The 25,029-nt window shown below is 40.8% G+C and overlaps 1 protein-coding gene across 5 annotated transcripts in view; it reads left to right on the top strand.

The window, feature by feature from the left end:
* The window catches only part of NCKAP5 (NCK associated protein 5), a 418,402-nt gene that overhangs the window by 175,381 nt on the left and 217,992 nt on the right, over nt 1-25,029 (top strand). For all 5 annotated transcript variants that reach the window (XM_069861526.1, XM_069861528.1, XM_069861529.1 and 2 more), the window contains exon 4: nt 21,829-21,888. In XM_069861526.1, the coding sequence (XP_069717627.1) occupies nt 21,829-21,888 (60 nt within the window). The remainder of the gene's footprint in view (nt 1-21,828; nt 21,889-25,029) is intronic.

Here is a 25,029-nt window from a genome sequence, read left to right as displayed (position 1 = left end):
GCTGGTTCTGGTATTTTGCTAGGAAAGGCATGGTTGACAAAGGGTGAGGATGGGTGCAGAGTAGACCATGATCAGTGATCCCAGGAAATGACATAGGCCCAAGGATGACTTATTTTTTTAAGCCAGGAAAGTAGTAGGAGACCTGTGTGGCAAGGAACAGGAACCAGGGGCAGCAGAACTCTAAGGAAGGGTAAATTGGGCAATGTGAATGGTTGAGAGGAGGGACTGGGAGGTCAAAACCATCTTGGCGGGTGAGAAGGAAGAAAATGGCCTTGTTGGATTTTGATTTACTTCCTTTTGAAAGAAAATGGTAACGTTGTGTTCAGGAAGACAACTGCACATTTGCAGGAGTTAACGAAAGGTAGAAAGTACTTAACTGCAAAGGGATCTTCTATTAAGTTTGGAAAGCTGCAGTAGGAAAGTGTCAGGACTAAAGGAATAAAAAAAATATTGTAGTGGAACAGCCTGCCAAGTCTTGAGATTCATGATACAGCTGTTACAAAGCAGGAGTGGAGAAAGATATTGGGGTCTGCAACAGCATGTATTTCAGTGAGGGGGGGAAACGAGCTTGTAAAACTGGAGGAGATCAAGTGTATTATTAACAGATGTTAGAAGTCTTCTGTTTTACTGGAGATATTTGCATCAAAGAAAGGATCAAATATTCCATAGCTAATTAAAATTATTTTTCATAAAAGCTAATGCTGTCACTCTTTGGTGTAGTATGTGCTTGACATAAAGCAAATGATGGCAGTGGTCCCTGATGCATTTACTTGGTAGAGTGATGAAAACATGTTTGGGTGTTTATTGTGGATTTTATTGCCTGATTTGGTATTTTCTGCTAGGGCAAAGATTGGGTAGGTCAAGGTGTATCAAAATGTGAGTTTCTCTCTCCTTTGTCATGTAAAAGCTTTTCTAAGGAAGATATTTATAGCAGTACTTAGATAAATATTACTAGAGTCTGGATTAATCTCCTTAACATCTTCACTCAGTAGTAGTGTAGCTATGATAGGCTTAAGAATGATAAGTAAGACAAGGTTTTCAGTCATGGGTGTCTCTTATGAGATTACCATGGGAAAAAAGTCAGGCTTTTGGCACGTAAGCCCTATTGTCTGTCCTTTCAATTCTGTTAATCTACTCTTTTTCTTATGATGGCAGCATGGAACACATATTTTTGAGTCAGTTCCAAGTTAGTTGAGACATAACCTGCTTTGTTTAGAAGTAGCTGGATCAAGTAGCTGGGCACATAATGAGTAGTTCTGGTGTGTTTTGCTGCAGTCTTACACTGATAAATCTATGTGACGGCAATCAGTAAATTAATGAGAACTATTATTACATCTAAAATATAACCTATAGTTGCAGTCAGGCATGGCTTTATTGATGGCACCGAGGGGTTCTGAGTGTGGTACGACCCTCTTCCCTCCAGTCCCCTCAATCAGTATTTCAGATGCAGCGCTCCTACATATCAGGATAAAGTCATAGCTCTACAGCTGGGTGTCTACACCCTCGTCCTATTCAGATCATTACTGAATTTCTCTCTGCCTTCAGAAAAATAAAACAAACCAAACATGTCAATTTTTTGGTTTTGTTTTTATAGTGATATTGCAAAATAGTCCGTGGGGTCTGGGTAGGAAATGTGAAAGCTCCTTTCCCAGATGGTGAGGCGAGCAGTCAACCCATGAAACAATTTGGATTAAGACTACATTGAAAGTCTTAATTTATTTCTTTGACTGCCTAACATGCAGTGCAACTAAATATGTATTTCTGAGAGACTGCATCTGCTGCTTGACATGGTACTATTAAAAAGAAGTACTTGTTAAAAAGAAGGAAGGACATCCATTGCTTCATCTTTAAAAAATATAGCTCAAAGATCTTTTTCTCTAGTAACAGAAAGAAGCTTTCATCTGTGGAAAGTGATGCTGCACCTGAAAGACCAGTGAAGGTCATGGTTAAGGTTCTGAGGAGACAGACTGGAGTCTGCTGCAGTGCTGTGTGGGCTTTCCCTGGGGAGCTCTGGCCTCTCTGCCTGTCCACCCCAAAGGAATGGCTGTACCACCCTGGTGAGGGACCTGCAGGGTTCATAATTTGATTGCTAGTTGTGAGTGAGAGAAAAAGCAATAAGGAATGTGGTCATGACCTGCTTTTATATTTATTATAATCCCTGTTTGACACGTGCCTTGCTCTTTAGTTATCTTCTGCTGACAGACTTTTTTGCATGTGACCGCGACTGATTTGTGGATGCTCAGTGGATACTTTGATAACTTTCTAACAGCCACCCCAGTGCCTCATTTGGTACCTAGGCCTGCAAATCGTACACTTATGTTTGTTTTTTTGGAATGTGCTTCAGGGTACCAATGTTTCAAGACAGATCCTTCAAGATGTTGCTTTTCAATAGCCCCCTGTAGACCCTCACCCAGCTGGTGTCATATGACGCCTGGGAGAATTTGGCTCTTGATTACATGACAACCTGATCTGTATAGCTCTGTCCTGCCTGGGGAGTCTCCATCAGCCATTTAATTAAGACTTGCTGGTGTGGGCAGAGTTTTTTCCAGAAAAAACTGGAGAAAGGTACCACGATGTCACAAAATCATAAGGTTAAGTGGAATACCAGCCTCTGTAAAGATGGAAATGTATGTATACCTAAGGTGTATGTGTGCTGTGGCTTCCTTATAGGTAGATATCTTAATGACTGAAATCTTTCAATACTTTTTGAATGCTGTTCTGGATGAAAGACATATTTCTTCAGAAGTTTGAAAGCCTCATTGATCACCTGTGGTTGCTCTTCTACAGGAACTCTTCCATGGTTGGTGATGGAAGTTTCCACATGCATTTGCAGTAGTCAACTTCTGGCTCATTTTTGTCTTCCCTTTTGAGGGAAAAACTCTTAATAATCTCTCAGTGTTCATAAAAAGTTATTTTGTCAGACTATTAGAAACCACAGCTTTATTCAGGCTGGCTATATGGGATAAAACCCTTATAAATGGATAGGAGTTTCAGGTAGTAAAGTGTGACAGTTAAATAAGATTTAGGTATTTCCTCTTTGGCTGCAAGTATTTACTTGAGGATAAGAGTAAATTATTGCTATTGTGATAATTAACAAAGTATTTTCTATTAAGAAATGGATAATTTGCACGTTGATATTTTTATATCTTGTCTAGTTTCATATGTTTTAGATGTTCTTTGTAAGAAGTTACCATAATAATTATCAATATGAGCACAGTTCATAAGGCTCTTTATTATAGAAGTCTGTGATAGTACTGTAATGTCATAATAGCTTTGCTGACAGCAAAATCAATGAATATTTTGCTCTAGCTAACAGGCAGCAACCTTGTAGAGGTTGACAATTAAGACTGATGCCACTGACTAACCCAGTGAAAGTAACGTTTTGATTTTTTTGTGTTGTACTGGGATGAAGGCCAGTTGGCCTCTAAAGATAGTTTCCATAGCTACTGTCCTACAGAGAAAGAAAATGCTGCCACAGCATTTTTCCTTTGGACCTTTATAGTTTTTATGCAAGCTGTCAGGACAATTAATTTTCATCTGATGTGTTGGTTATTAGCTGTTGAAAGCAGGGGGTCATGGGTGGGTACATATGATGAAAAAAAGCATTAAACTAAGTAAAACATCAAGAGATTTCTTTATGTACACAATATGAATGCGTTTCAGATTTACAAAATCCCATTACTGCAGCATCTGATATGCCAGAATGCAATCTACGCTCAAAAGACGAGGTCCTGAAACTGCTCAACTTCATTTCTGAGAATAAGCGAGCCCAGCATTGACTTTCGCTGTTGCTTCGTGTTGGATGTTGCGATCTAGACTTTTTAATTCCTTTTAAAAATGAAATGGAAAAATATCCCACGAACTTCTACCTGTCAGAATAGCTCTCAAACTTTCACTAGTTTAAAATAAAACAACTTTTTGCACCTGTTATGTATGGAAGAGCATAGAAAGGTCAGTTAATACTGTGACAGTATATTGTGTAAAAAAAACCAAACAAACAAACATTGAGTATGAGATTACTTCTTGAGGTTAGCATGGGTAATATCTTCATTTTACTCTGCAGTGTGGCTTCAGGGCACACTATTTCGAAGTTGAGACTGGTTCTGGCAGTCATTAACCTGTGATTATATTACCAACTCAAACTGCACTTTTCCTATAGAGGCAGAAATAAGTATTTGGGTGCTCAGATCATAATAGTTGAGCAATTTGTATAAATTTATGACACCTTTTCTCATTCTCTCTGTGTAAAGTAATGGAAGGAGCTCTGTTTGCTCTCTGTAGCTATGGATCTCTCTGCTGCTACCGTGCTCTCCAACAGCCACCATGCTCTAAACTCTTCAGAGATCTTTGTGCCAGCTCTCACTCCCCAGGTTTTTCCTCTTTTGTGCTGTTTAGGGACAATATACAGACATTATTACATGGCTTTGACCGTAATACTGGAAAGGAGGTTGTAGTGAGGTGTGTGCTGTCTCTTCTACCAAGTAACAAGTGACATGATGAGAGGAAGTGGCCTCATGTTGTGCCAGGAGAGGTTTAGATTGGCTTTTAGGAAAAAATGTCTTTACTGGAAGAGTGGTGAAGCGTTGGAATGCGCTGCCCAGGGAAGTAATGGAGTCTGCTTCCTTGGAGGTGTTAAAAAATAGCATAGGCAGGGTGGTGTTGGGCTGATGGTTGGACTGGATGATCTTAGAGGTCTTTTCCAACCTTAATTATTCTATGATTATTGACTTCAGGGTCAAACCAAGTTTGCTTAGGAGAACTATCATTGAAACATGTATATTAGAGTTGGTGAAAACTTGTTGGCTCAGCAATGTAAAAATACGAGTGAAAATGTGGTGTGCTTTGAGAACTAGAAAAAAGAGACAACGTGGAAGAAATAAAATGTAGAAATAGAGAAGGTGGACATTGGGAAGTACAGTTCAGTGGGTGAAAGCATGGTCCTGTCCTTCAGTGTGGTCATTTGATGTTTGGCCAGCGAACTCCTGGGAAAATCCTCTGGCTGTTAAGGAAGAGGCAGTTTTACAACCTGGAAATGAAAAACTGCCTCCAGAGCGTGGCAGCATCTGGAGGCCTAATAAATTAAAAGTCTGAAGCATCAGAGGGGCTTTGTATCTTTGTGGCAGTGAGGGCATTTTCTTCCCCTTCCCCTCTAGCAGAACCCTACCTGTCTGATTTTTGGCTGGCCAGCTAGGCACTAGTGAAAGGGACTGGATGTGCCCGAGGCTGCTGGAGCTCTCATTGCCAGGATGGCAGGCGCTCAGGAGCCTGCAGCGTGTTGGGATGGTAATAATGAAGAGCTCAGCTGGAGGATCAGAGCTGAGGCTGCAGGAATGTCCTGCTGGTCCAGCCTGAAGTGATTTCTACATCCTGCTGATCTCTGGCTCTAGCTATCCTGGTCTGTCGTTGTCCGTCTCTTAAAAATACGGGCTAGTTATTTGTCTGTGGTAACTCAGCTGATTAAATACATGCCAGTGGAAATGGGCTGACTGAAGGCACCACCTGGCTGCCTGTTTGAGGTGTTTAATTGCTGCTTGGTACAATGGGCATCATCTTCTAGGGTTTTAAGTACTTTTCTTCATTGATACCTTTGACACTGTGAGGTACTTGGGTGTGTTTACTTGGAAACCTTTTCCTCATAAAAGGAAAGTCAGTTGATGTTGTTGCAGGGAATGTTCTAAAAGATATCAGTGTTATTAAAGAAAATACGTCTTTGAGAAGCCTCGTAAAGCATGACATGTATATAGGGGAGAATAGAAGTGATTCAGTATCTGTCCAGAAAATAGTTTTTGCTATCTGCTACTTGCAGTTCTGAAAGTAAAGGTTTAGTTTTTAGAGATGCAAACTGAAGTATTGCCTATAAACAGGTAAAGTTTTTTTTTATAATGTTCTCACTAGACCATACTGGGGGAAATTACCTGTTAAAATATGACCTCATGTACCTTGAGAGTTTATCTTTTCCTGCATCTGAGGTTGCAAAAAAAGCACGAGTATGTTGCTGCAGGAGAAGAGTCAGAGATCACTCAGAGTTGAGCTAGTAGTTAGTTTACTGAGTTCTAATCAGTGGATTTAGGTATGTAAATTATTTCGTAAGTATGGTGGATTGGTGGTCAATAATATTTACTACTATGCGCAGTAAATATTATGTTATTGCTTAAGCTTATTATGTCTCTCTTAAATGTTACATGCATGCAAAAAAATGTCATTTACAAGACTGTTGATGCCCAGTGTCAGGTAAGGGGTCTCTCTGCCTTGAGGGGTAACCCTGAGAGGCTTCCCTACTCCTAGGGAGATCCCCACCGCACCCCCCTCTGCCCCCCACCTTTGGGGAGAGCTCAGCTGCCCCTCATGGCTTCAGAGATTTATAGCATGAAGTGGTTGACTTGTAGTTGGATTTTCTATTGTGTTAATGTAGTTTTGGCCACCTATCAGCCCAGTGGTGTCCAACAAAACCATTCTTTTGGGGAGGCGAGGGATTGGTGTGGAGTTCTCACTGACAGCCTCACGCGATAGGATTAACTTTGCTTAAGCCTGCTTGCTGAGCATCTGCCCAGACTGAAGTTCAGCTCTTTCAAACAGGGGAACGGTATTTGTCACATACGCTAATGAAAATGATTTTGAGTTTAGCAAGAAGCTGTATAATGGTTTAACATGCTGGGACACTGTGTGGATGCCAAGTGAGAACTTTTAGAGGCTGCCTGAAGAGCTGCTGATGCAAAGTTGTGCCTTCGCAGCCAGATCCAACAGCAGGGTGAAGACTGGTGTCCTGATCACACGTTCTCACTGATGATGTTTAATGAAGGGATGAATATGTGGATATTTTGTGCAGAATAAAATCCTAACATTTAATTTCAACTGAAATTGGATGATAACAGCTTTCAATGTCACCTATGAAAACTGTTATTATGGGATATGCAGTAATGAGCAGGTACTGGGTTTATAGTAAGCAATAACATGCAGTCTGAAAGCATATGGGCTTCTTCTGCTTGACTAAAAAAATCCTTAACCTGTCTTCCTGATAATCTCCAACTGACAGATGAAACTAATTAAGACAATAGCTTATTAAGAAAAATATGCCAACATGGAAGTATCTTAGCGTATCAAAATATGCTTGTTCTTGGAGCATGATGAAAAAAGGAGAAGAGATCCTGTTCTGCTTTGGGGACTTTGAGAAAGGAATCTCTTAAATATCGATCCCCTGGGTTGGAAAAGCTCTGAGCACCTGTGTGGCAGCTTAGATCACTGATAACGTATAAGCTTTAGATAGATGTATTTTCAGTTCTTTTGACGCTCTTGTGAAATGCTGTAAGAATGACTTAAAATTTTGCTAATGAACCCTGGAGATTGCTTCTGTTGGCTTTCTCTATGAAAATTGCTAAGTATTGGGGGTGTTCTCTTAAAGTAGGTGCGTGTCTGATCCTCCGAATTCAAGACATTTAAGCAGCAAAAATTCACAAATGCCCATGTATGTATTTTCTGCCAGCTGTTCTGATTTAATATAAATGAAAGGTATGGCCATATAATGAGGTTTGCCTTCAAAGTTTACCACTGTTTTATATATTGCTGTTTTTCTTCCTGTTCTTTTAATGTGGGTACTTGAAGCATGGTTCTAGATCTATGATCTCTCATATCAAAGTAACAAAATCTTAGTTGGCAAATGCCCATTGCTGGATTTATTTACTTGATATAGCTTTTGACTGGGGAATTAATTTTGAAATAATCAATATTTTGGTTTGAAACTGACTTTTTCCTTGTTCTGAAGATGAGGTCATCCTTGTGATGGTGCTCTGTGAGCAGTGTGTGTGATTTTTATTTTGCTTCCTACTACAGGTTATGTAGCTCGCTCTGGCAATGACTGTAAGTTGTCATTTCAGAGCACAGTTCATTACCCAGATACAATACTGGAATGTTTCAGCTGTGTAAAATGGCAAGGAGCTTTAGTCAAACATCAAATTGGTTTCAAAACATACTATTTATTAGGGAAACTGGAGAAATGCAAATTTGCCTAAGTATCTGCTTGATGTTTGAACTGCTGAAAATCTTTCCATTTTAATACTTCAGTTAATATTATAAGTATTTCTTAATATATATTTAATATGTTTGGAAATGCCTGAAGGCTTAACTGCTTTTAATCCTCATTCACCCATATCTTTCAAATTACTTGTTTTATTTGCTAAAGTTGAACTTCCATTGAAGTTGGTGCTGTTTGAGCTTTGAGAAGTTGGTCTTGGTCATAAAGCAGATCTGGCTGATGTCTTTGGGGAAAAAGACTTAAAACGCCCCAAAAGGGTTTAATTTCTCTGGGGTTTCTTGAAGGTGTTTGCTTTCCTGATTCAGCTTTTAAACAGAAAGTTGCTGGTTTTAGGTAGTATTTATCTGTGAAATAATGGCAGTGCGCTTTTGCATAATAGGATTTTCAGACGCATCATCAGTTACTGAAAAATTTGTAAATAACAGTCTTTCCCAACTTTGTTGAACTGTAGTAGCTGAAAGGCCTGACAGTACCCAGGTTTCATCTGATAATGTTTTTCATTTAATATTGAGAAACCAGGTTTTAAAGGTGATGTATTGTAGCAAGTTCAGGCAAAAATAACATCAGCAACACAAGTAGTGGATCTTGTGCCCATTGCTATTCAGTCTCCTCTGTTTCATCCTCAGGCAAACACTGGGATTGTGATTTGACTATGTGTGAATTTAAATGGCTTAATAAATATACACAAAAATACTGTCATTGCTCCACTAATGTCTGATGTGCTCTGGATTTCATTTTCAGTGTTATCAAGTGTTGGACTGGTATATTAAATGGTAAAGCTGTCATTAGTAACTTAGTTTCTCCATCTCTACTAGAACATGTTGGAAAGCATTTTGCATATATTACTGTACAATGTGTCCATTTTTTAAAGTGTCAGCTATAATTTCTGTATAAAAATTAACCTGTGTGGATGCCAGCCGCTGTTTGGTTCAGTACAAATAACTCTGAGTGGCTGTGTCTGTCTGGGCTGGGGTCCCTGCAGATCCATGCCCTTTCAAAAGCAAAAGAAGTCTTTTCATCTCCTCTTTTAGGTCTACTGAGACAACAAAGCTTGAATTTGAGCTTCCAGTTAATCATCTAATTTGTCAAAACACATAATCAGCCAGAGGCCACTGCGTTTGACTTTATCTAGTTGTTATTTGTAGACAGAGTGATAGAAGAAACAATTATATCATTAGCGTGGAACTGATTTTGTTGCTGTAAGGCTGCATGAATATGAATTCGTGTGTTGGCTTACTGAAGGATACTTCAAAGTGATTTTCAACATGCTGTATTTTTTCTTTCTGGCATAGTGAGACATGGTGTAGAGAACATTATTTTGTTTAAGGCATACTGGAGCATGTTCCCTGGCCTCGGGAAGGGGCGAGAAAAGGCCAGCAGTTTAGAACTTTTTCCAAGGAAGTTTATTATGGTATTGCTTTTAAAATAATAATAATAATAAAAATCCCTGTTATTAGCTTTCCTCCTTTTTTTATCCCTTTACAAAACTAGTATTTACTGACATTCACATACATCTATAGACAAGTTTGAACTACCTTCTCTCTTCAGATCTTTGCAGTCAATAAACAGTATCACATTCCTGAATCCAAAAACTAAGTGGCAATTATTGGGTACAACCAAAATATTTTTTATGTAGACATTTGAGAAATGCTCTCAAAATAAAATGATTTCATTTATTTTACCTGTCACTTGCTGGGACTCCTACTGGAACACTCCCCAGGGTCTGCATGGATTCTAAGCACGTGCCCTGCATGACATGTTCGTGCTGGTGGCAGTTTACAGGTGTTCCAAGAAACAGCTATTGCACATCATGAAATGACCTGTTGCTTTTAAAGTAACAATCATCCATTTTACGTTTTTACCAAGAGCAGATAATTTTACAAAAGATCTTGATGGAGTTTATCTGAAATGTCCTTCAACTATGAAACATGCTTTTTAGTTTCAGAGTTATGAAAAATGGATGGATAACTGAAATTATTTTCATAATAAGCTTAATATTTTTTTTCCGCTATTGCACTATAAATCCAGATGATTGGAAATAGATGCAGTAATGCTTTTAATAATAGAGATCAGGGATATATACATGTAATAAAACCACATAGCTGATTTCATGTCATGTTGTAAATATGGCAGATATTGCATGTCTTTCAGTATCTGTGCTGAGTTTTGATCAGTTACTAAATTAGATGCTGTGAAACATATTTCTGTTATCTTAGTAGCCTTTTTTTTCTCTCATATTGGTTGTTGCTTCAAAGTGTATGTCTTTTATGCATTCATTTAGTGTTTAACTGCACTCCTTTTGCTCCATTTTCTTATTGGGCACCCACAGCCTCCTGTATGTGGTTTCTGTACGCTATGACACAGAATGGAAAGTCAGAATTAGAAATATGGGAATTTTGTGGTTTACATGTGGCTGCTTTCCCTTGTATGGAGAGCATATATATTTTTATATTTATGATAGACTGCTTATGTACTTTGGCCCGTTCTGATGGTTTCCTGAGTATGAAGTGCTCCATGTTGCTGCTTTGTAATCCTAGTGCTCAATCCAGAGGTGCACAGGAGATACCTGTGTAAATTGGTGCTGCTGTACCCAAAGGTGTCTAGGGCATCTCACTGCTCATTTTATCTGATTTCCTGTAAAGTGATTTGCAAAGAAATTCTCTCATCTCTCGGGTGAGTTCGTAGAGGAAAGCAAAGACGGGTTCCAGCACAAAATGCTATTCTGGGAGCCTGATTTGAGTTCCAGCCACCTCTTGCCTTAAAAGAGAGAGAGAGGTCCCAGCAGAAGTACGTCCCCCTGACTGAGCAGTATTTCTGTGTCTTGACTGAATAGTATTCTTATTCCCAAGGGTGCAAAGCGGAATTACAAGGAACAACAAAAAAACAATTTCAGCAGATAAAAAATGGACTCTTTCCGAACAACTGTGATTTTCTTCTGTATTTTTCTCTTTGATTGGAAGGTCATTGTGGATTTGCCAGCAATTTGTGCCAGAATACTGAAGTATTGAACAATTATATAAAAAAAATCAAGAGAGAGAAGTCTACTGAGTGAAACAGAATAAAATCACTTAAATTTTGTTCCTTGTCCACAAAAAGGTATGTTAGTGTTCAATTAGAGCAAGACCTGAGTGGCAACTGGAAGATTATACAGTGTGCAAGAAATGTAGCTCAGAGAGAGAAAAGACATAGTACAGGCTGTTAAGAAAGCCAGAAGATTCATGCTGTGGGCTTTCTGGGTGCATAAAAATAGATCACACTGTGTAACAGCCTCCCCCAAAATGAGATTGCAAAGAATACCAGGAATGTGTTGTGATGATCTGGGAACAAAGGAGTAGAAAACAGAGGTAAGAGGTCAGCCAGTAATAAAGCAAAATCAGATAAGTTCTTTGAATTGTAAGGGCAAAAATGAAAAGATTTCTGGAGAATGGGGAGAAAAATCTTTATAAACATTCTCACAAACAAGTGAGAGCTGGATGTATCACTCAGGAAGAGCAGAAGTTATGAAGAAAGCAGTGTGCCTTGTACTCTATTCTTCTTCAGTTGTGCATTTACTCCTTTTCTAAAGAGATGTTCTCCTGCCTTTTTATTCCCTTCAAAACACAAGATGTGTCTCAGTGGTGCATTTCTGGGACCTCTGGTTTGCAGACCCAGTTATCGATAGCCTTCAACACTCTTTCGAATTCACTGTGTTTCAAAAGGTGGCAATTTACTTATAGGGTGTGGAATCAGCACTGTGCATGAACGCTACCCACAGAATACAGGAGTGAAGTTAGTAGGATTAAGACTGAGCAAAGATCTTTAAGTACTGGTAAAAGGTTTGCATGCAAAGGAAGAACTTCATTAGAAGTAATAGCAGTCTGCTGCCATTTCTTGCTGTTAGTTTATGTCCAGGTAATTTTGGACTTGAAAAAATGTTTCCATGATTTTCAGCCTTGTGTGAACCGGGGCTTCTGACTTATTTTTGTAGAGGACAACCCCTTAAATTTCGGCTAGCACCCTCTCAGGCAGCCTCAGGGGATAAGAGTGAAGGAGTAAGAGTTCTGTGCTTTGATGCATTGGTGGGAAAGTTACACTCCCGTTAAGTGTGATGTATTTTATGCTAATAAACAAAGATCATTAACTGAAGACTGAAGTGCTGCCAATCCTGAATCTTTTATGAGCAATAAATTCTCATTAAAAATCCTTTAGGGAAATGCATGTCGGTTCAAAAGAATTTCCACAGCACATCATCTCCTTGTGACAAATCTCCAGAGAAAAAAATAGATAGGAGCAACCAGTGATTGTGGATGTGTTAGGTCAACTCCCAAGTCCTTTGCAAAAAGAAAACCTTCTTTGCTTGTTTTTGTTTGGTTTTCATCTTTCAAGATGTTCTTAGGTCCAGGCTTAGTGAAGAAAAGAATTCAGTTTTTGCTAGAAATGGCTGAAGGGGTTTGGGATTCACAGTTCTGTTTGGGTCACAATCCAGAGAATTATTCATGTATGAGAAGATTCTTCTGCATTCCAAATACTTTTAAAGAAAAGAAAGAACCAAACCTCACACAAGTAACAAATGTAATAGAAGTGGTATAAATCAGTATGCTGAAAAAATCTAGTACTTCAAATCATACAGAATACCCCAAGGACTGAGACTCCATCTAGCTTTGGGGATGACTTGAGCCAACTTAAATGTGAACAGCAAGACACCAAGTTAGAACTTAGATGCTCATAAGCTGAAAGACACTTCTAGGAGCAACTAAACTGAGGAGAAACGGTTAAAGTTTCTGTAATGGTGATGCAGTGCTAAACCCACAACAGAAGACTGGTTTTGAAGCTGGAGTAGAGTAGAAATGCTGAATGCAGTGCTGAAGAAAGGCAGGATGTGAAAAGTACCTGTGCACAGACTGGTTTCTTTCTAGTCCTTGCTCTGTCTCTTCTTTCTTGAGTGTGCATTGAAAAATAACCTCTTGGTGATTGTGTGGAGAAGGTGGCTGTATTCACATCACTGCTGTTGCTTGTTTCACTGAGTCGCGGAAATCAAAATCCCTTGTGTTGGCGACTGTGGTGTTGCCAGGCCACTTCATCTCAGTCAGCTCCACTGAACAGCCAGATGTCACCAGCTTTGGTACGTGCAGCATTGAGAACAGGTGCATTTGGGGATCAGGACCAAAAAAAGGCATCTTGTGGGCATGTGAAATGAAGAGTGGCAGCTGTATGTGTTGGACATGAGGGGTAAAAGGTGATGGCTTAAACTGTTGTCTTTCTCTCATTGATCAAACTGCCATGTAGTGGTGACCCTGTGCCTCTTTACCCACTTTGAACGAGTTGCGCTATTGAGCTAAACTGGAAGGTTTTTAGAAACCTGTCTTACTGTCCCATTTGAAGAAGTGGTGGTCCTCTACCGTATTCTGCTATGGGATGGTTTTAGTGGTGTACCAAAAGGGAAATGTGTCAGTGTAAAATCTCTTTATCCCACTGATGGGTACTGGAGAAGGTCGTAAGAATGATGCAGTCGCTCTCAGGATGCTGTCTAAAAAGATGAAACCTACTGTTTTGTTTTAATTAGAGAAGTGCAAACTGTACGCTTTATATTGTGAAAAACATTCTCAGAAAGAAATGTGGTGCCGTTTCGGGGCATTTTAGGGCTTTTGTTAATCAGATGCTTTCATTTGTGTAAGATATTTTAAAGTAGCATCTGCAAAGCAGTCATTTTTGTAGTAAAGGATGAGGATCTGTGTGCAACAGCTGCTTACATTTAAGGTGTTTTTTTCAGAATTAATATTTCAATTTGACTTCTGTTTCTCCTCTTCTGTTTTTCCTGTTTGGATGTTGAAGTTATCCATGATGTCTTTGAGAACTTGGCAGCTTGCTTAATCATGCAAATTCCCACTGTATGCATCTTGGATTGCAGCGTATTGATAGAAATAATACAGCATTAAATGCAAATATGACTGTTATGTAACATTAAAATTGATATATCAGTCACATCAAGAAATTATAAACTGCAAGAGCGTGAATTTGTCAAATGGCTTTTGCTAGATACTTTATGGTTTGGATTGCGGAACAGAGACAATAAGGTTTATGGTTAATGTTGCACTTTTAATAGTAACAGTTTTGTTGAACAGTTCATGTTCTCATTTATTTTTGGTTGTGTGTTTTTTGTCATTTAGGGCATATATTGAATCAATAGGTTTGAATAGGGAGCAAATCTGTGCAGAATTAGGCCCTGCTAAAACTTTATCTATGCTTTTTGATACATGCAAGGTTTATATAATGGATGGACTGTTTAATTTATAATGGGAAAACTTATACATTAGATGTATTTCCGAGGGCAGTTCTGTAGTCTGGTCTCTCTTGGCACTTAGAAGTTTGATGTTTTGTATGTGATGTTGCAGTAAAGTTGATAGCCAGGTGTAACTCCCTTGCCTTCTGCAGTTTATTTTGTGCTCAGGCTGATTTTTAAAATATCTCTTTAACTATCTCTCGCTGCTGTCTGGAGGCTTTAGAAATTACTAGGAAAATGTTAATTTTTTTTTGTCCTTCATTTTTGTGTTTCATAACAAAATTCAGCTTTCTCTTTGTACCTGTTTTCTTTTTCCACCTGGAATCTCAGCATAGAAGAAAGGCTTCAGAGGAATACATCTGAAAAAGCGTTGCAACCAAATGCATTATGTGGTGAATAATGGTCGTAAGAGATGTTCCAGGAGACTTGTTAAATGATTACTTGGTATAATTCATAATTATCCTGATGATTTGGCATTGTGTCATGCTGACATTAGTCTTTTATCCTACAACTGAATTGGTGCATCATGGGGAAGGAATCGTCTTGTTTTGCCTATTTTTTTCTTAATCAAGAAACTGCATTGATTGTCATCGTTGGTACATGCCTCTGTGTCTCGTCAAGGAAATGAAAGGGGGGTTGGTGGCTCTATTTATTGTCATTATTTAGCAGTTACTAATATACATTATTTAAAGATCTCTATTTAAAAATTTTGCTCTTTATTTGCCAGCTTTTCTACATTACCAAGGTTAAAAGCCGTCACAAAGCTTGTGAGAAAACAACCCTGCATTTTAAACTTTGGGTCTAGACCTCCATAACAGTGTCTGATCCTGTTGGCCAAAAGGTATACAGAATTTGTGAGGAGGGCTGTGTTGTGGAGTCAGCACCAACAGTGGAAGGAGACTCCCCACCCCAGCATAAAAAAAATACGTGTAATGTTGTCTGAAATACCTGTGAATTGTTAGTGTGCAGTCTTGCATCCAGAACTCTAGTGCTGAAAACAATAAATGTCAATGAAGATATAAAGATTAGCAATGTGTGAGAAGGTGGTTCTGTTGAAAAAAATGTCGCTGTCTATCCTCATAGTCACGCTTAGGACAGAATTACTGCGCTCAAGTGCCCAGCTGACCTCGGCTGCCATGCTGGGAGAGTAATTTGTCATGAAAACAATCCTGTCATATTTTTCCATGGACTCCTGATAACCTTTCCTTTTCCATTTCTCTGTCATGGCTCTGCCCCTCTTTCCTAGCCAAAGGCAACCTTTTTGCTTTTCTAATGACTGCTCTGTCCTGACTCAGTTTCTCTCTTTGCCTCCTTCTCTCTGACCAGGGATGTGACTCAGCCCTGCATTATCCTGTGTTCTTCCTCCATGGTATTTCTTTTGTATTTGGTGTCTGGTTTGGATGCTTCTGGAAAATAACTAGATGATCTTCTTTGAACTTCTTTTTCAGATTTCATATACATTAAAATCCACTGGAAATTGTGCAGGAGCCTCCGGGGATTGACAATATATATTTTAGATTAGAGTTAGAATTCATGTGTGGTGGGTTTTTTTTTCCTTAGAACTTAGTGTCACTCAAAGAAAATAGAGTTTAAGTAAGTTATTACCTGTCTTGCTTGCCTGCATTTGGGAGTACCATATCCTGTAGAAGAGAAGTTTCCCATAAATGATGTTTTCTGTATGCTTATCTTTTCTTCAGAAATGAATGCAAATAAATTAGCAATAGAGAGGAGCCTGTGCTTTGCTGGTGGCTCATCCTATCTATTCTGCTTCTGCTTGACAGCGTTAGTGCTTCCATTATTGCAACTCCAGTCTTTGCAATTATTGTAAAAATAATTAAATAAAGCTTGTACATTACTGAGCTTTAAATTTGCAGTGAATATTTCTTTGCTAGATGACTCTTTTATTGCTAGATCTAGTTAAACCGTTGCGACTCTAAAAGACCGGTTTCAAATGCACACAGCGCTGACATTTATAAAGCCCCAAATGCCTTCATTGTTCCTGATCTTTAGCAGGAAGGAAGGTTGCAGCATTGCTAACCACTGCGATCTCAATAGGAGCTGAAAGAGGCACATTAGTTCACTGCAGCCATTCCACCCTCAGCTGTTCCCTTGTCAGATCTCATATACTCAACGGGGTCAAGCCTGGTCAGCATTGGGATTGGAAAACTCCCTGTAAAAGCAGGAGGTGGAGGAGGCTGGGCTTGTGGCTCTCTGCATGGACCAGTGCCCTGCCCCTCGCTGTTGGCACTGTGCTGGAACATGGGTTTAATGGATTTTACTGGTGGTTTTTCTGGTTCATTTGAAAAACAATGCTGTGGCCAGAAGTTATAATGAGGGTGCAGAGGAAGTTGTAGAGAAATTATTTTGATGGGTCATAGAATTGTAGAATGTCCTGTGTTGGAAGGGACCCACAAGGATCTTTGAGTCTAACTCTCAACCCTTCACGAACAACCCCAATATTCACACCATGTGTCTGAGGGTGTTGCCTAAATGCTTGTTGAGCGTTGTTAGGCTTGGCACCACGACTGCTTCCCTGGGGAGCTGGTCTGGTGCTCCACCACCCTCTGGGTGAAGAAGTTATTCCAACTATCCAACCTAAACCTGCTCTGGCACATCTCTCTGCTGTTCCCTCAGGCCCTATCATTGGTCACCAAAGAGAAGAGATCAGCCTCTGCTCCTCCTCCTTCCCTTCTGAGGAAGCTGTAGACCACAATGAGGTCTGTCCTCAGTCTCCTCCAGGCTGAACAAACCAAGTGACTTTAGCCACTCCATATATGACTTCCTCTCTGAACCCTTTACCAACGTTGTGGCCCTCCTCTGGACACTCTCCAGTAGCTTCATACCCTTTTTATATTGTGGTGCACACAGCACTCGAGGTGGGGCTGCACCAGAGCAGAGTAGGACAGGAGAACCACCTTCCAGCTGGCAATGCCGTGCGTGATGCAGAGCCCAGGACACAGCTGGCCCTCTTGGCTGCCAGGGCACACTGTTGGCTCATGTTCAAGTGGTTCCAAGGCATGGTGGTTAGGGACACCTTGAGTCTGTGTTTCTGAGTCTGTCTGTGCCACTTCTATGTTTTTCTGCATGAAAAAGTGTTTCTTCACCTTCTGAATCTCACAGCAACAGCCTGCAGTGGGAAACTTGGAATTTCCCTGCTCCGAAGCAATCTGTAGAAGACACAGGACTCGCTGACATATTGCTTGGCCACTCTGGTCAGACACAGTCACCAAAACCCCCCCAAAAAATGTTAAAAATGTGTTTTCAAAGCTTGACTCTCTCAACAAGTCAGGTGGTTGTTTTCTGTCTTTACAAACAGTGCATGTCATAAGTTGAAAGTAAAAGCTGGGTTTCATTTTATAGTGCAGAATCAACTGCTTCTGAATGAAACCTCTTTGGAGTGAAAGTTAGCAAGAAAGGGTGAAACCAGAGGAAAACACTTTCCTGTTCATAGAAAAAAAAAATAGAGGCAAGTAGAGAAACAATTAAGTGAGTAACTTAGGAGCTGCCATACCTATTAAATTTTATCCTCATTAATTCCTTTCAGGGGAAAGTAATAATTTACTTAGGGGAAAGGTAGTAGGTAAAGTGTTGATGTTTTTTGGTCTGGTAGTTGAATGAGCCTAACTAACGGGAAAAGGAGGTTGGAGAAGAAGTTGTAGTTGAAGCAGAGTTCAGAATCCTCAAGATTATTTAGTACATTTATGTTTTTCTTGGGCTAAAATGGGCTTTCCTCAAACTGTTGTTTTTTTTAGAAAAAGCTACTGCAGTATCTGCTAGTGATACTGAGACTTGAAATGTATCTTTCTTCCATCCACACAGTGAATACTTGTGTGCTTGGTTCCATCTGGAAAGGATATAATTGAATCCTTGTTTGGCTCCTTTAATTATCTCTTTGCAAAGTCCTTGGCTGGGAATTTTGCCACTTACAATGCAAATATTCAAACTTAAGAGCATAAACTGTGCTTTCGAAGAGTGTTTTTGTAAACCTTTTATCATTTGGTGGCTTTTCAAAAGCGAGCATGAAAACTTCTCAATGAACATGTTTTAATTTTTTAAATCCTCAGAGAAGATTTTGTTTTCTTGCAGGTTTGCTGTAGTTGCTAATTAACTTTTTTAATTAATCATGCTATAGGGATGAAACATGCTTGATTAAAATAAATAAAACCACGTAGCAACAAAGTAATGCTACTGATCTTTCCTACTTAAGAGCAAAGATTAAAACAACAAGATTAACTTTGAAATGCATGTCAAATGTTCTTTGCATTTGAAACATCTGAAAAGCTAAAGCAGCTAAAAGCTTATTATTATTGCAGCTCAGTTGTGTAAAATGCCTCTCTGATTTTAACACCATGTTAAAAAATGGGGGCTGAGAATAGTCACTGAAGGTGCTGTCGTAATCAAAACTGCCCGAGATGGTGGGTAGTAACCAACAGGTTTGTTTGGTTGTGCTTAGACGTGAAGGTTCTCATTCTCTCTTGTCACGTATCTTATATGAAAACTTCCAACGCTGCAGATTGGTATGAAAAGCTTTTGGCTCCTAACAGGCTTTTGACACCATTTCTCACCCATTTTTTTGGCATATGTTTGTGCAGAGGTGGTGGGAAATGGCTCAGTGCAGGCAACAGGCCAAGTGCTTCACAACTGAAGCTCCTTGGAATGATCATTGGGTACTGGAACGGGCTACCCAGGGAGGTGGTTGATTCACCTTCCCTGGAGGTGTTTAAGGCACGGGTGGACGAGGTGCTAAGGGGCATGGGTTAGTGTTTGATAGGAATGGTTGGACTCGATGATCTGGTGGGTCTCTTCCAACCTGATTATTCTATGACTGTGGTCCAGAGGCATGTGGAGCTTTGCCGTGCATCCTGCCTGGATGAATGTCAGTCTGCAGAGGTCTGGCTGTGAATGCATGGCTCCTTCTTCAGGAGAATGCAGGTGGGAGGGGGAAGGTGCCTGTCTATGCTTTTCTTTTCTGGGAAAATTGTTAAGGAAGCCCCTTCCTTAATCTCACCTGGCCTGGCAAGACCTGGCCTCCTTGTTAGGAGGAGCCCTCTTTGCAGATGAAGCTTGAATGGAATTTACTCTGATAAAATTCCAGAATTGCGGAACTGATTCCATGTTGGGGAGAGGAAAGTAGGAGTTTTCCTCCCATGGGAGGAATAACAAAATAAATCTCTGCAGACCAGTGGCAGGAAGTATGTGGAGGAGTAGTTTGTGGGGGTCTTTTGTTTGTTTATTTCTACCACCTGCCTGCATCTTTTCCCAAAATCTCTTTAGGCGCTTGTTTTGTAATTAAAAAGTCAACCTCCCCCTCAAAGGATATACTCGCTTTTTCCACTGAAACATATTAGGGCACTGAAGCAGTGCAAAAATGCAACGGGCTATTTCCAGCAGATGAACTATATCCTTAAAATAGGATTAACCAGTTTTGTAATTTGCCTGTGATATTATCTGAATGAGGAAGAGGGAGGGCGGTACATGACTTTTAGAAGCTGTTTTTAGGATAGTTGTGTTAAGGCTGTCAATGCTGCACCAATGCCACTTCTCCATCATCAGTAAGTTTTCAGATGCGCAAAAGAGGATCTTGAGATCACACTGAAGTACCACAAATGCAACTTTTGCTGGGCTGTGGCTGTATTGTCATTAGGTTTTGCCAATATTCAGTGGTTTCAACAGTATCTACGTTTAGCAATCACAATATTAGCAATGCCTAGTATTAATGCAATAACTGTGCCTGCAGGATACCACCAGCCGGCTGCACAGTGTTATGGGGTGCAGCAGGCAAGTGGGAACAGTTCACTGTTGGGGATCCTTAACTTAAATGCGAGGTCTGCTACTGAAATTGAGAGGGGGATCTGCTTTAGTGACCCAAGCATGCGTTGAGCTAGCAGGTATGTGCAGATCTCCCCTCCTCAGCAGGAACAGTTCCTGAGAAATTGTTGAAAGGCTGCTTTTATTGCAAGATCAGGAATAAAACATCATAGAGCGTTTAGCTTTTTATGCTGGATGGGAGTGACCCAGTCAATGACAGGGGAGGTTATGGAGCCTAGGGAAATTGTAGGTTGCCGGGTCCTCCCTCACCCCTGGCTGGGCACCTTTGCAGGTGTTTGAGGTGACAGGAGTTTCCAGCCCCAGCTCCTCTCTGCAGTGAGACGGCTGGGAGATGCGTCTCTGTGTTTTCAAGGCTTGGCACTTCACTGCAGCGTGCAGCAGGAAGGTTTTCTTTCCTGAACTCAGGAAAGCCAGGTGGCATGGCCAGTGGACTTGTGGCTGGAACCCTTTGTGGGCAGCGTGGAGCCCGTCCTGCTGCTGGCTGCCCACTGCCCTCTCTCACAGCCCTGAGCCATTAGTGCTCTCATGTTTACATTGTGCTGAGTAGTCACTAAGGCAAAGGTTTTAAATATCCCAGGTAAGTGCCAGGATGCTGCAAGGGGATGGTTCAGGTTTTGTTTTCCAATTACACCAACTAGAATTTCTGAACAGAACATGAGTAAATGGAAAATTTCAAGCCTGATAATGGATATATTCTGATTTAAATATCTTTTTGCTGGAAGTTTGCAAAGTTGACCGTCTTTTTAAAATAATTTATTAATCTGCAAATTTATATTTTGTTGTTTACTGATGAATTCATGTGCTGATAAATTCCTCTGACGTTTCTGTGGGATGTTTCTCCTTAAAAAATAGATACTCTTTAAAAATAGCCTATTTGGAAAAAAGTCTTTATTTTTCTTAGATCCTTTTAAAATCATGGTAGGTTGCTTAAGTTCCCCTTATTCTGTAAAGTATTTTCTGTTTTGCTGAGTTTCTGGAGCAAGTTTTTTCTCTTCCTGTACCCCTCCTGTACTGGTTGGTTTCTGCAATACCTTCCACTGTCTAGGTTTTGCAGTTCATGAACTTGGTATCTGCTGCATTTTCCCAGTCCATACACGGTGAAAAACTTTCTTTTTCTCTGTATACTGAAACCCTACTTTCATTGTGTTTTACAACTTTCCAGGTGAAACTGTGTTGCGATCACCAAATCTTAATTAAGTAAATAAATTGCTACTTGAGGCAAGACAAACATTTAGGTAAGGATCTTACATGAAAACAAGGCTAATTAAAAAAGTAATCAATTCAGTCGTTACAAAATGCAGTGCAGTATGTTTAGGAATAGAACAGATTTTAAAAATTTCACTTTTATGCATACGTTTATTGATAATCTGTCAACCCTCCAACTTGTGTTACTGAAGTACAGAACAAAGCTGATGTACAAGGCTATAGGAAAATAAATAACACGATCTGATGTGCATGATCTGTTTCCGTATCACCAGTGATGAGCTACTTTGTTGTTTGAATGGAGCAAATGATGGTTAGATTCAATAGATTTATTGACAGTTCTGTCAAACTGCCTGAATATTACAGAGAAGCGCGGTGAGGAGAGAGGGATCTGCTGGGAGAGCTACCCGAGCGATGTGCAGAAATGCCACCCCGATGGGCAAGCGGGGTGTTCTCCCCGCCAGTGAAAAATGAACTGCTAGTCACATGTTTTTCTTTCCACAGGGAGAAGCTATCTGTGGCTCGGCTGCAGCGAGAAGTTGCACAAAGTAAGAGCGAAGGAGCAATGGTAAGCTGCAGCAGCTCGCTGCTTTGCGATTCTTGTCTCGCTTCTTCAGGCCTTAGGTGTGCTTTGTCTTGCTGAGGATGCTCACCAGAGCAGTAAGGCTGTCTTGGGCAAAATGATGGGTTGCCAGCAATGTATTCATAATTCTGAGGAAACTCAAGGCTCTATGTTGGCTTCCTTGGAGGAGTTGTGGTAGAGGAAAGCTGTTTCTATTTCCCTGCTGGTAGTGCTTACAGGAATTGGAAGAAAGGCAATTTCAGATCAAAACGTCTTCATTTATTTGCCTTTTAAATCTTAGCCAACTGCACAAAAATGGAAGAATACAAGCGTAGAAGCTTAAAAAAACTCTCAGTCTGATAATTTTGTAAAACATATGATGCCCCTTGTATCTTCCTCTTTCATGTAGCAATTTATGAGATTAGGCTTGTGAGCAAAAGTTGAAATGGCAGATTTTTGCTTAACCACAAATCTCAATTTATAGAGTGCCTTATCCCTTCAAAACAATTTTCTTTAGGAGCCAACATGTGCTGAGTGTGCTTAATTACTTAATATCTAAGGAACTCTTCCCATCTGTTAAGGAGTTTGTTTGTCCCTGTCTTCAGATAAAATGTCTTGGGCTTCCCTAGGATAAAAGCAGACTTGTTCAAAACCTTTAAGCCCCAGATCGGTTCCCTTGAACGTGCTCATGAAGCTGCTGCTGATTTGAGTGAGTTACATAGTTGGCTGTGAGAAGATCTGGTCCGAAGTTTGTTTAACTTAGCGGGGAGAAGCTGTAGATGGTCTCTGGGGAGTGAATGCTTTGTAGCTGTGTGATGCAGGATCCTTCAAATCCCACCTGCCTCCAGTGAGCGCATTTTATAAATCATTGCTAGTGATTAACACAATGAAATGAGATCTGGAGGGATGCAAAGGGTAGGTGGGAGACACCAGCTCTGAACCTGTTGCTCTCATTGTGGCTGCATACAGGTCCAGCAGAGCCTGGGGTGCCTTGGGGGGGCTGTGCTGGGACTGGGGCTTCTGGGCTCTGTGTGTCTTGTTGTGAAGGGAAGGAAACAAGTCAGGATTGTGCAGGCAGATGCTGCTGATTTGCCTCTAATTTCTGCTACATGCCCAGCTCAGCTGTGGGAGCTGTTGCCCTCTCCCATCCCAGCACCACCCCTTGGGTCTGCAGTGTGGCTGGGCTGGCCACCAGAAGACTTTGAGTCGGAGTTTAAGCAGTCAGGAAGACTGGCCACTGGGGAACGTTGAGTGTATTGGGGCAGAAATCCTGGAGGAACCGAGAAACAAGCTTTATCAAGTTAAGCTGCTGTCCATGAGTCAGCGGTTGAGATAAAACTCCTGCTGACTCCAGGAGGAATTTTGCCTGAGGAAGGATGGCAAAGGTCAGGCACTGGATTTGCAATTGCATTTTAGTTTTCAGTGTAAACAATTTTCAAAATCTGGGAAGAGCGGTTTACTCTCTTTAGAATGCTTCCTTTAATTTTTGTTAAACTTGCTTTCCCTTGGAGGCATATAAATGATATATTGAGTGTAAAATATACTTAGTGGAAAAATTCAAGACTTTATGAAACGAGCAATATTGATTAACCTTCTAGATCTGGTAAGGATTTTAGTATATGCACACACCTTGTAGCTTCGTCTCGTGCCAGTCAGAAATTTCTGGTACCTTTTACTATGGGCTTGTGGGATTAATGACATAGCACTGCTAACCAGAGGGTAATTTTGTATAATTTCTTGAGCGGCTGAGTGTTGCAACCCATTAGGAGCTGATAGGGGCTCTCCAGGGGTGCAGTTTTCCCCCATGGTAAATACTAGGTAGTTTTTCCCTCTTCACCAAGGGGTAGTTTCCACAATTGTCCTGCAACTGCAGCCGAGGACGAGCGTGCCTGTAGAGACAATTGCTTTGAAGCTGTTGATGTATGGAAACTTCTTTGTGTCTCAGGGCTCAGAACCAGTGATTTTAATATGAAACACAGCAGTCATTAATTAACATTAATGATCTTGCTTGGCTGCAAGCAGTATGAGAGCAGTAAGGGTCCAGGAGATGGAGTATTTCAGCCCAGGGGAGGCCAGGGATGAGGTAACTTGTTAACTGCGTTCTCGGGGCGTGCGGTAAGGAGCCTGCAGCGCATATCAGCTTTGGGCAAATACTTTAGAAAGATTCACAGCAAAATTTCACTGGGGGATTCTGAGCAAGCAAAGCCTTTGGCAAATGGCGAGGCTTTCTCCAGAGAAGTGCTGGCAGCCACCAGCATGCCTGCAGGGTACTGAATCGCATGTGCTGCTCTTTTTGGTGTGATGGACATCCCCCCGGAGACAGCGCGGCATCCTCTGGGGCTAGCGGCGAGGACCAGGCAGCGGTACCAGTCAGCCACAGGGCGCCCGAGGGGTTTTGCTGTGCTGTCACCAGCTGCAGCTCAGGATAAAAGGGATGGCAGCCCCCTTGCCAACACAGTCAGTGACAGGCCACAGCTTTATTTAATCACTAATTAGCTAATTGCCTTTGCTTACTCCTGTTTCTTTTTTTGTTTGTTTGTTGTGCTACTTAGATTGTTTTTCAGTGAACTTGTTCATTTGAGAAAAGTACAGGTACGCACATGCTGCCTTTAATACCATGCTTGGTCTTGTGGAGAGCATTTTATACCAGGTGTGGACTGGGGCAGAGAACAGAAAGAGTCATGCTGCCACGCGGCTCAGGATCCATGGAAAAGGTCCCGTGAGCCTTTAGCAGGATGGCATCTTGTTTAATACTGTGCTTGTGGTCCTTGCTTCTGTTTAAAAAATAGATTCTATGTGGGTTTTGTGGTCATAGATAGGTCACGAGGGTAAGAGGTAGCCACACTATGTCACCCCACACCTGTTTTTAGGGGGAGTAGAATCAGTGAGCAGGATAGATGTGTCCTGTCTGTGTGTGTGCTGCCCTGCCACCAGCGCGCTGGAGAGATGTGAGGTGGTAGGTTTGCCGTGTCCTTCCAGCTTCCTATTTGGCACCTTTTGATCACGGTGTGAGAAGGCTGTGAGTACTCCTCCCTGCTGCCTTCCCAGCACAAATTAAGGGGAAAATATGCTATTTAGGGTTTGCTGCCCTGCACGGGGGGTTGTCAGTTAGCATTTGCTGTAACCTGTAACCAGCTGTTGCCTCTT

The sequence above is a fragment of the Phaenicophaeus curvirostris genome, chromosome 7, assembly GCF_032191515.1.
Source record: "Phaenicophaeus curvirostris isolate KB17595 chromosome 7, BPBGC_Pcur_1.0, whole genome shotgun sequence".
Lineage (NCBI taxonomy): Eukaryota > Metazoa > Chordata > Aves > Cuculiformes > Cuculidae > Phaenicophaeus > Phaenicophaeus curvirostris.
Note: the sequence above shows the minus strand (reverse complement) of the source record. Positions and strands in the feature narration are given on the sequence as shown.